At 39.2% G+C, this 12,633-nt stretch overlaps 1 protein-coding gene across 32 annotated transcripts in view; it reads right to left on the bottom strand.

Annotated features, from left to right (window-relative positions):
- NRXN3 (neurexin 3) overlaps positions 1 to 12,633 on the bottom strand; it is a 1,035,236-nt gene that overhangs the window by 567,469 nt on the left and 455,134 nt on the right. For 16 of the 32 annotated variants that reach the window (XM_062636166.1, XM_062636181.1, XM_062636183.1 and 13 more), the window contains 2 exons: positions 12,063 to 12,236; positions 7,270 to 7,296 (listed from right to left, as the gene is read on the bottom strand). In XM_062636166.1, the coding sequence (XP_062492150.1) occupies positions 7,270 to 7,296; positions 12,063 to 12,236 (201 nt within the window). The remainder of the gene's footprint in view (positions 1 to 7,269; positions 7,297 to 12,062; positions 12,237 to 12,633) is intronic. The other 16 variants (XM_062636169.1, XM_062636171.1, XM_062636174.1 and 13 more) reach the window with 1 other exon arrangement.

The following is a 12,633-nucleotide window of genomic DNA, read 5'->3' as shown; positions in this document are numbered from 1 at the left end:
TCACCATTCTAGACAAAGGTATGCTCTTCCTATTGTGCACGACTTCAAATAAAATGTACAACTATAGTAAACATATCTACTATTCTATATCCTGTAACTGTTCGAAAAGAGCAAATAAAAGAAATAGAGTAGATGATAGAGGATCAACAGGCTAGGCTGCCTGAGGTCAGTTTGTTAACCACTTCCAGTCTAAGACAATACCATGAGGATAAAGAAACAACTATTCTACCAGCATCTTATGTCACGTAATCATAACAGCAGTTATATGAAGCTCATCTTATCCTTCATCCTTACCTTTTCATCACATTAGCTCCACCATCTGTACTTTATAGATGGGATAGGGCACACCAAAGTGGAGACAGCATTTTCAAATGTTTTAATCCAAATTGAAACTCCTCAACCTTCACCTGAGACCACCCACAGTGGTTTCACTGAATTCCATAATTATACAACATCTTTGATATTCAGATTGTGAATCTGGGCATTTCCATATTTACAAATGCACAATCTGAATATCAAAATTGTTTTGTAGAACCCACATCTAACTGGAAGTCCCATGTCATGCCATGATCCTCCCAACAATTCAAGAACAGAGTCTTGGTGCAGAGTTCCCCCTTTTCCCACTAGATCATCTTTCCCTGCTTCAGGATGGGTGAATTTCAGTAGCTTTTTAGCTATCTGTGTTTCTTTAGATCTCTCTTGCAATGAGAAGGAACATGTGACTATCAGTAGGCAAAGAGATTAACTAAACACTAAGAAAAACCTGAATTTCTTCCACAATCTGTTATACCGTTTAAAAAAAAAAAAAAAGAAAAAAAAGAAAGAAACACCAAACCTCTAGGAAGAAGCATCAGTGCAGATAATAAAAGCAGACAACAAACTTCCTGAAAGAAAATTCACCCATTGAAAAGAGATGGCAGTAGCAGCAGCCTCAGCAAAAAAAAAACCTGTGCTACCATATTGAAAGTTGAGCAGCATTTTGCAACATTTTTTTCCTTCCCTTTGCTTATTCTTCCCACCCACCTGACTCTTATTTGCAGCTGTATGAATCCCAGTGGTCTCCCTGGCACAGTGTGAAGTTAATAGATCACTTCTGAGATTACAACGGTGCTGACAGACTTCACAGTGTGGGCTAGTAGGCACATATATGTACAGACTTCCCTCCTGCCGTTACACACCTTTACACTTCCAAAACACACAAATATACCTATATAGATACATATGCACCAGGCTGGGGTCTGACACTCAGTTTAGACTTACTCTAGTGCAGCAAAAAAAGGGATGAAATTTAACAATCTGCAACAGAATACTAGTTGTCATTTTGCCTAACATGTCTGCATTATCTGAGGATAAGGAATAAGGAACCAATACATCTCCTGTACCTTATTATTCCATTATCTAACCTCTGACCCTAAACATGAATGTCAATATTCCTAGAGGTATAACTAAGCAAGTTATATATATTTAAAAAATAAAACCAGAAAGTAATAGTGACTCTACACAAACTTGCTACAGCATCAACTGTAAAAACTATTACATAGAAGCAAAGCAGAAGAGCATTTTCAATGATATTTCCCCTTTCTTCCTACACTCTTCCAAAAGTGCTTTAATCAGTAACTGGACTTGACAAGGGGCATCATCTAATGAGGATATCCTTTGTCTAGGTGCTCATGAGAAAGGGTCAGTACCCTACTCAAGGCATAATTCATGAGGCCTAGTACCTGTGGATTGAGGTGCTTGTAGTGAGAGTCTAGAGAGCCAAAAGTCTTGAATTCATGACCAGTATTGTGGTTTCTGAATTGTATCTTACAGAACTTGACAGTGAAGATGGCGACAATACATTCAAAACAGCCAGAAGGGAAGAAAAACGAGAGAGGGGAAAAAAAAAACAACCAAAAAAAAAAACCAACCAACCAAAAACCACAAAAATTAGAAACTTTGAAAGCCTAACAATAGCATAAGGAAGCTCAAAGCCTGATCTGCCATCTTTAGAGCCAGTTATGACAGCACAACATAGATACTGGGTATTATGCTTTGCCTCACTCCTTAGTACTATGGGCCATTTGCACGTTAAAAGGATCTTTGTCTCTCAGAGTTCATCTGCTCCTGCTGCTTAGAGTCATCATAATCCTCCATCTGTGGCAACAGAATTTTGTTCAGAGCAACTAACAGGAATGTCACAGGGGATTAGGATTTTGGATTAGAGAGAAAAGCGACAGAAGCACAGGAAGGCTTATAAAGCATGAAGATTGTGCTACCATGCACATGCCCTTTAGTGCTAACAAACAAGGAAAGAGAAGATGACAAACAATTCATACATACAGCAGTGGAATTGGTTCTAAACTACCAGTGCCATCAGGGCTCAGGTCTATTTTTAATCTCATTCCTTTGGCAACACTTACAGCAGCCGAAATATTTAAAAGCAAAGTTTCAGAACTAGTCTTCACATAATAATCTGAAATACGTCTGATAAATCAAATTGTACTTTAATTAACAAAATATGCATGCTGATTTTAATTTTCTTGTTAAAACTCCAACACCCTGATAACACTTGCTATTTCCATTGAGTGCATTTTCAAAGGCCTTGTTTTTGTTGTCTGTTGGTAGCTGGGCTTGGCACATTGTCTTCTTCATGCCACATACAAAGCGGAAAGGAGGAGTGAATGGGCACTAGATACAGAATGAAAGTGGAGAAGTCCCCAGTGCAGAAAAGCATTCCTACTAGCAGAAGTGTGACTTGCTGTCTCCTCCTTTACAGACTAAGTCTAACAACAGAGGCAGGTCTTTTGGAATATGAAATGGCAAAGCATAATTCTTCAACAATGTCCATTTGATCTTTATTTCTGCATCTGTAATTTCTCCTGGAACAGCTCAGTATCTAAGGACTTGAAAGATCTAAGATATTGTTGGGTCTCCCTCCTGGGACAGAGTCCAGTATTACACTTTTCCTCCAAGTTGCCTAGCTAAATATATGGTTTATTAGTCTTACCACTAGGTATTTGAAGAAAATCATCTTAGAAGAGTACAGTAGCCAGATCCATATTCTGCTTGGAAAAATTACTTTGTCTCCCTAACTCTTTCCTGCAATTTCAGCTGTATGGTAGGTTTCTCTTTGCCCTGAAAAGAAAATATTTGAATTCTACTGCTGCGCATTGCTAAAACTGCCATGTTTCATCCTGCAGGTGGGCGCTTTTCACTGGCAAGAGAAGTCATTCCTGCTGTGTCATTTAAAAGCTCTTTGCAGAGAATGGAACTTTAGGAATAAGATACAGTATTGTTTTTATTATTCTTCCAAGTTACATGAGGAATCAGTTTATACAACAACTGCAGGATTACAACATAACAACCTTGTGCTTTGATCCTAACCAGCGATAAGCATTAAGCTAAGCAAACCATTCATGGTCCTGCACATAACACCTTCCTTCACGCATTCAAAATTTACTACTATTGAAAGGAATTATACATTTGTGTTGCCATTATTTTCTCAGTAAAATGAAGATCTGCAGCAGATAAGGTTCAATGGCACTATGGATTCATTTTCACTCCCTATCTCCACAGACGCTCCCGTTTTTCATCCTTGTACTTTCAAAGAGGTTAGGAAGAGAAAGGAAAGTAATACACACAAGACACCTTTACTGTCTGTGTAGAATAAGGTGCTTCTTTTGTTCTATAGTTCCTAAATTGTAAATGCCATCAAAGCACTAAATACCTCTCTACCACTGCCAGACCCACATTATGATAGGCAATTTATACCTAGGATAAATCTACAGTCTACTTCTGTCAGCACTCCTCTTTCATAACCAGCAATACTTTTTGTTGTTTTTTTTTTTGGGGGGGGGAGGGTGCGGGGAGAGGTTTTTTGTTTGGTTGTTTTGTTTTTTATTCATTTGGTTGGTTTTTTTTGTTTTTTAATTCAATGTTCAGGCCCAGTACAGCTCAGAGACGCATCAGGTCTTGGAAACCATATGCACTAGGCAGAATATAAACCTGTTCTAGGACCCACTCACTCCAGGACTCACTCACTGTAAAGGGTAAAGAGGAAATGAAGTTAATACAGCCAAGTTTTCCAATTTTAGAATAATTTTGAATTTATTATTTTTCTGAGTAACAAGTGAGCAAAATTGAGACTGAGTCTCATGGAACCATCACTGTACTGGATGGACCATATGTCTCACGCTGTAACTGTCAAATACCAATGGTAGCATGTTGACACCCACTGTGCACAAATATAAGAAACTAAAGTATAGTCAAGGTTCAGTGCATGATTCAGAAAGTTAGATCCTGACTTTTGAGTCACAGATAGTAGAAAGCAGAAATATCACAGAGTAACTTTTACTTAGCAAACCAGAACCTAAAAAAACAAAAGGGATTTTCAAGGACTGCAAAGCCAGCTCTTCAAGCTCTCTCAATTCCAGATTTTGTTAAGAACCCACCATCCCTTTCATCATCTAAATAAGTTTAGACATCTGGCAGGTTCCATAAAGTTACCCGTTGTCAGAAATAACTTAAAAGCGAGCATTCTGTAGTCCTCTGAAAATACAGCTGTTTATTCTGGTGCCTCAACAGAACCTGAACTCTTTTTTCACCTGATGACAGTTATGACCCAGAGTTCCAAATACCTGGCTGGCCTAAAAACTTCAGGGACTGGGAATAATTAAAATAATAAATATGCAAGTCTACAAAAAAAAAAAAAAACCAAAAAAAAAACCAAAAAAAAACACAAAACACACAAATAAAAAAAAACACACCCCCCCCCCCCCCCCCAAACATTTACCTAAAGGTGACAGGAGAAGGGAATCAGCAGCAGTGGCAATTCACAGATCTACTAGGTGGTGGGGATTTTTTCCTCCATGAAGCCTGACATACACCCATCTTCCTCCCTCTCTTCACCCTGCCACTCTCCATCTCTAAGCAACATCAAAGGTCTTGAGCTAAGTGCCCAAACACGTACCCAAGCCGAATAAAACCCCAACTTTAAAACAAAAAGTCAACTGCATAAAAGGGAGTATGCCTGGACCTGAGGTGGGACAGGGAGAAGATGCAAATGAAGTTGAAGAAGTAAACAGTATTCAGACATTCAGACACAGAAACTAAAAGCAGAAAGGAAAAACTGAAAGGGCTGTATGTGAACAAGAAAAATACCATCAACTGGAAAAACGTCCTTCCCCAGTGCAAATCACAACAGCACAGAAGTACCAGGCCTTACGGCCTATTCTGAAACCTATTTAGCAAAGGTTGGTTTCTTGAAAAGCCAATAAGCCACATTATGCACTCAAGACAAACATTTTCCTTTAGGATTCAATGTGATCAGGTGTCTCCATGTCAATGGCAAATATTCCTTCAGGGCTAAAACCTCTGTAACAATATGAGCTTGAGCTGGAATAATCTACACAGCTGCAGCAAGCCTTTAAGTTCTGAGGAAAAATCAAAACAGCAAACAAATTTGTTTCTTCCAGGACCTCGTCATGCTGTATCCACTTCAATGGCCATCACAAAATCAAGCAGGAACTTCTGGTCAAGTATTCTGAATTCCGATGGACGAACAAGTGACCAGAGAGAACAACAGCAGCTGTGGCCAGAGACAAATGCTACTTGCTGATGTCTAATGCAGCTCCCAGATTCCCTGCTCCAGTTTTAATGGATGGTACAGAACACCTTAATCCTAAAGCTATTTACACCCCAGCATACTCCAGGGTGCTTTTTCTCCTTACATTGGTACCAGTCCACATATCCTTCCTAGTCTTTCAAATCTCATCCTCTACCACTTTTGTTTACCTAAACTTCAGAAATCCCCTAGAGGTAGCACCTGATATTTTCTAAATCCCTAACCTCTGTAAACCAGAGTATTTCAACTTTTTACAGCTGGAAATAGGCCAGAGACGCCAACAAATGTGGATGCAGTCAGATATTCCACACGCATAGAGCACAAAACATGATACTAACTTTTGTCTACCTGTTAAAATCTTTCAGCTTCAATACATATACATCCAATGGCTAAAATTATCTCAGGCCATCAGTATCTTTACCTGCTGGGTAAGGGGGTGCCTCCTAATATGCTTCTGTTCATTAACAACTGCTAATGTAATTGTACTATTAAGCCTTCCTTCATTACATGTCTCCTAAGAATCAACCTTCCTCATACTGGCAGAACACTGGAACAGGCTGCCTACGGGGGATCCTGGAATCTCCCTCTCTGGCAACATTCAAAACCCACTTGGATGCATTCCTTTGTAACCTGCTCTAGGTGTCTCTGCCTTGAGCAGGGAGGGTGGACTAGATGATCTCCAAAGATCCCTTCCAACCCTAACAATTCTGTGATACTCGTTTTCTGCCAGCACTCTTTACCCCATCATCGTCTCTGTAATCCAAGTGGCATGTTCTCAATTACTATCTGGCCTCTCCTTTAGCCATCTTCTTTGGTTTCTACCAATTCCATATACCACCCTACCCTTCCCCACTTTTCCTGCTGAAGCTGCTCTCAATCTCTTGAATGGCTTTCACTTGAATAGCTTCAGTATTTTACCGTGTTCCACATAGCCCTTTTGGCAATCACAAAAATCACTGGTTAATCCCTTTTGACTTAGCAATCAATAGTAATAATAGTCAGAATTTCGCATGAGGATCAACATCATGAAAAACCCCTATCTGCTTTATAAAAAAATCAGACTATCCACTACGAGGTTCTAAAAAAGACCTCTGAGAAGTACAAGCATTAGCAGGTACAAAAGGACCAGGCACGATTACTCATATGTTTGATCAATTATGGCTTGTAAAATGTTGTCTAACTACTAAGGAAATTTGTAGTTAAGAGGTTCTTTGCTTTAATTTTTAACTGAAATTCCAGAAAGTTATTTCTGAGGGCTTTTATTTTTTTCAAAGTTAAAAAACTAGCTTTTATCTCCTGGTCTCACTCCTTAAGATCAGTACTGAAAAATCCAAGTCAGCATTTTGTTTTGTAAAGCTCTGAGGGCATTCTATGTCTCTATTAACAGCAGCTACTTGCCTGAACAATCATTAGGCATTTCAGGAAATCAACCTATGCTCTTATGGATAATTCAGAGACTGATACAGCCAAACCCCTGAGGTTAACAAAAACACCTCAATTTTTTGCCATGTCGTTCTTTAACCCAGATAGCCCCTCAGAGTGGCTGGTGTTTATCATTCTGTTCCTGTCTCAGAGGTGTGACTGCATCCAGTAAAAGGCACCAAGTGTTACATAAAAGCATCTTTTAGTTCAAATCAGTAATGGGGAAGAACAACCTTCTCTACCTTGCAGGTCAGCTTTGGTCAACTCAACTTTGTTAGCAAAAAATCAAAAACAAAACAAAAAAGCAAAAAATAATAACAGGTTAGTGTAAAGGCAGATAAACGAGGGTCACATCACTTTAAATAAATTAAAGGAATTGGTATAACCACCACAGCAAATGTACATAATCATTACATGCAGGGACGACAACATAAGCAACAAGGACACAAAGGAACGTGGTTACTTTAACCCAACCAAGCAACAGATAACAAAACCACAGATGAGAGAGTAAATGCGTTTTATTCACACACACACACACACACACACACACACACACACACACACACACACACATACACACAAACACACAAGGTCACAGAATTTACAGATAATAGAAAGAAAAAAAATCACATTCTTAACAGTCATCTTTCAGCATTTACCAATATTTTAAGACAGATATTGTCCCATTTGAGAAATACTTAGAATCCATTTAAGTAAAAAAATCAATTTGACTTTCAGTACATTAGTCAAGAATTTTTTTAGTTTTGTTTTACTTCGAGGCTCTAGATCTGAACTTAGACCTTCTGTCTCTCATAAAAGCACAGACTGCCCTGGGTTTTTGTCCAAAGTGGATTTATTGCCAGAAAACCATAAGAGACTAATAATTCTGGAAGATGACAACCTCAGTTTATCCCAAGAACTGAACTTGACACTGTGACAAAGTGACAGTAAAATCTTGCTCTCTCACAAGCTGTTGCCTGCTCATGGATTTCAACACATCCTTAGGAAAGCTTGCATCAACAGGCAAAGAGCTCAGGCTTTAGACCCAAATAATGCATCTCATTAGAGCAGTCAACAAAAATGACAGTAGTACAAACTCATTCTTTTACCTAGGTGGGAATAATCTTATCTGCAGTCAAATCATAGCCCACATGGCAAAAGAGAATCGTAAAACTACCAAGTCTGACTGCCTAAAGATTCAAGCACGCTTTCTGAAAAAGCAGAGCATAAAAAAGGCAAACCAAAACAAAACCACCAATCCTCTTTTATTTAGGCATGGGATTTTTTTTATTTTTTTTAATGGAGTCCAGTTCACAAGGAAGCCACATAGATTTTTGATGTGTTATAACGATTCTAAGTTTTCTCTTTCAGCATGGAAAAAACAGAGGACAAAAATGGGAGTACAGGCAGCAGCTCCTGAATTCCTTGCCACTGAAGGTTACAAATTTCTATCATACAGCACAATGAGAAAAACAAAACACCAAATCACTGACCCCATTGCTCAAACGATGGGTACTTGAGAAGTGCATACTCACCTTTATAACCTTCCGTCCTTAAAAAGTGCTAATATCACAGATGATATTGAAGACAGAGTGATAGCTCTCCCTTTTTCCCATCGTCTCCTTTTACATTTGCAATCTGATAAATTAGAACTGGCATGTACAGATACCATTTCCTGTGATTCCTATGAATCTTAACATTTTGAAACTTTGCTATTGTTTTACAGCTCAGAAATGACTCAAGATGGCAATTACCTTCCCTTTTCAGCTAGTCAGATTTTTCTTCCCACTTATCAAACTTCTCTACTACTATAAAGCCATAAAATCCCCTGAGTTCTCTAAACACAATGAAAAAGAAAGGGGGGGGAGAGGAGTGGAAAGAGGAGGAGAATGCATTTCTTCATGAATCTTCTTTGACACATATTCTAACAAAGTAATTTCTATGTAACAAACAAGAACTTTCCATAGCTGCCCAAGTCCTCATCATCTCTGTAGCCGAGCTGAAGCAAACCTTATATTTGTTGTTCCATAAATGCAGTAGCACTGTGACAACAGAATACAAAAGCCTAAAGAACAGGAGAGCTGTCAGCCACCATGGCGTAAATTAACTCTCCTCTCCTCTATGGACAACCTTTGATTCTACTGAGAAAGTGAAGGATTGCCAGATCTGAAGTTTCACTACTTAGCAGATGAAGGGTGTCATCCTTTCTGACGTTACCCCGCTGTGAGATTTTAAGCATGAGATTAGATTTTCTTTTTTTCTACATACTGCTTAGTATGCAAAATGAGTTTCTGATTATTCAGCCTGTATGTGTCCGTCATGCTTTTCACGCATCAGTGAATTCCAAAGGTTAACTATACTATTTCATGGGAAGTAGCACAAGATTATGATTTTCCTGCAGGATCTGGACAAAGATTCAGTTAGGACAAAAAAAGTTCCAAAACATCTGGAACAGTATCAGTCAGTTTAGTAATAGTCACTCTCCTTTGTCATAAGCTATTATCAGTGGAACAGGTGAGGAAAAGGGAAGAGCAAAAGCTGCTGCCACATCTCTAAAGCATATAGAAGACTGACTTGTAGAAGAAATGCAGTGTTCTTTAACCACTGCTGTTAGGTTTGTTCGGCTGGTGGCAAAATGGGGTGAATGTATTTAGAACACGCAGCTGAATTTCATATATCTCTGGTGCCCATGGTAAGCAACATAAGGATGACCAAATAAAGGAAACAAAAACACAGGAGAACAAATGGCAAATCAATAAAGAGGTGAAAAAACACCTCAGATGCAGGAAGTACTCAATATTTAGGCAACATCTTTGGCCTCCACAAAAGGTTGGACATCTGCCAAAGTAGGTGGCAGACTTGCCTGCAAGCTTCCAGTAGAAGTGGGCCCCCACCACGAACTCTGAGAACTGACTTCACCTCTTCAGAATGTTCAGTACACTGACCAGACTGGTCAGGACACAAGGATCATTTAACTACTTCCCTACATTTTGTGCTTTTTCTTTCAGGCCCTCTCACCAAACCTTTTTTTGGGTGCTGGTAGGGGGTAGGCCCTACTCTTTTTATCTTTAGGCATGAGAGCTAGAAATACTCTGTGAAATATGAATAAATGTTTTGGTATAATGTCTTTACCATGAAACCTCATGGTTCTCATAGTTCCTTTTAGCACGTCAACACCTAGAACAAATTTCACACACCAGGCAGCCAGAAGATTTCTGGCTTTGCCGAATACCTTCAAGGGAAACAAAAGCTGCCACTTCAGATCTGAGCAGACCTTCAAGTCAATGAAGAACTGCTTGTTGTTTCCAAAAACTCAGAAATGCAACAATAAAAATACATAAGACCACACAAAAAAGAAGGGGTGTGTGGTGTGGAACTTTAACTCCATGGGCTCATTTGACATTTCAGACACTTCTGGGTTCTCTTCTTCCAGAAAATAAGCCACAAAAGTCTTTGCCAAATGCAACAGTCCTACAGGACACATCAAAACAGAAAACAGTCAGTGTGGCAGCTATCACCCTGTCAAGCACACTGGTTAGTCTAATGGTAGGTCTTCTGAAGGAGAAGAGCTAGTACAGAACACGCAGGCTACACAGATAACAGATTAAGCTAATTTTAAACAGAAGAATTACCAGAAATCTCTAATATTAAAGAAGGACTTTGAGCGCACCGAGGACAATCAAAAAAGACATTTTCAGAAAAACCCAAAAGCAATTTTTCTCTTCTTGAACTTTGTGAGCAACACACAAAAGGTGTAATTTGGGCATTTTGGCTGTGCCACAAATGGGCAAAGTCACAGGTTTGACTACACTATGCTCAGTTCCACAATGAACAATGTGGTTAACAGACCTGATTAAATACATCAGAAAGACAGAAAAAAAAAGAACAGCCTCTCACACAACCAGAACACTGGGAGACAAGGAGTATAATAGAAGGACATAATTGGACTGCCAATTAGGTGTTTCATGAATACTCAAAGAAAGCTCTAAGATAAGACTTTCAATCCTAAGAAGGGACAGTCTAGACAAGTTGCAAGGTTTCAGCATGATTAACCTGTAATCTTGACACGGTAGGGAAATACAATCAAGAAGTAATTTCACCTGGCCAAGTCCTGTCTGGAAGAATCAGTTTAGGACATACATCTTCTTAGCAAACATGCATGCCAGACAACTTTACTGAGAAAACTATCATCCTCTAGTGACTGGTAGCCAACACAGAAGACTGGTATTCAGTGGAGCTAGGCATAATGGTGATTTTTACTTCACTTCACAAGGCCAGCAAAGCCTTGAGTGTTTTGATGGTAAGTGTCCCAAGTGCTTTGGGAATTGATGCCATATGCATGATACTGAGTAAGTTCTGCTGATGTCAATATGGGAACTTAGCAAGAACAGTATTTAAAGAATCTTCAAGATACGAGTACTATTGGCATGCTCCAAAAAGTCACTCACCCTATTTGTTTCTAAACTGGCTGGAAAAGAAAAACTACAGATGAGAAAGGTTTCCCACACAGTAGAGAGAACATCCTCAGTGCTTTCACTGGAGGCCCATCTCCTCAAAAAGCAACTTCTGTTTTGGTCTTCACCCTTCAGTTCCTTCTGCCTTCCATTTCTCCTGCCTCTTACTTGGTCTTCAAAATATTTACTTCCAAGGATCCCCAAAAAGGGTGCTCTGAAGCACAAGTGAATGGTAGACTCAGAACTTCTTTCAAAGTATTTTAAGGGTAATGTAATCTTAATAAACCACTCTGAGAAAAGTATTAGTAAGTAGTAGCCCATCCCAGTACCATCTTCTCCTCTACTGGAGGCACCACTTCATGGAGATGTGTATGCAAGAGAGCTCTTGCCACTCTAAGGCATTCACAGAAGCTCACCATCATTTAGCTGCCTTTGGGAGCATTTGGAAAATATAAGCGTACTAAAGGATATCATAGTGAAGGCAAACTAGTGAAATGGACAGTAAGGTGGACAAGTAGATGCACAGGGAGCAGCAGTGAAGTAGGGGTTCTTGAGAAGAACTTCTCTGAAATCAAGTATACCTTCGCATCCACGCTCAATCTGCCCACTGCGATGCAGAGCGTCATTGATTAGATCAGGCAGACGCCCATTCAAGTCCACAGAAGCTAGACAGCCCTGAAATCCATCACGTGACGCTACTAGCTTCGGGAGGTTGCTATACATGCCTTGAGCTAGGCCAGCAATGTAGAGATCACCTAGAGGAAAAGGAGTAAACATACAAGGAGGACGTCACATACATTTTAGAGTAGATTTTCCCCACACCCAACACAAATATAGCAAGCTGAACAGATGCTCAGAAAAAGTTAAAAGCAGAGCAATATATTGCTCACAAAGTCATTTCTGACTACTTTCCTACTACAAAAAAAAACCACAACAAAATATAAAAACAATAAAACCCACAAAACCAAACAAATAAAAAACCCAACCAAACAAACAAATGAAACAGAACTTAAAAAAAAGAATCCTAACTAGGAAAAACTGCAGTATGACAATTTCTGACAAAGCAAGATATGACAAACTATTCTGGTACATGAAGTTGCAGAGAAAGAGAAAAATGAATGTGAAATCCAAAACTGGCAAATTCCAGATTTA

Source organism: Pezoporus occidentalis, unplaced genomic scaffold (assembly GCF_034315485.1).
Source record: "Pezoporus occidentalis ecotype Australia unplaced genomic scaffold, CSIRO_AGI_Poc_V1 ctg47, whole genome shotgun sequence".
Classification (NCBI taxonomy): domain Eukaryota; kingdom Metazoa; phylum Chordata; class Aves; order Psittaciformes; family Psittacidae; genus Pezoporus; species Pezoporus occidentalis.
The sequence above is the reverse complement of the archived record's forward strand: the minus strand, read 5'-3'. Positions and strand labels throughout refer to the sequence as shown.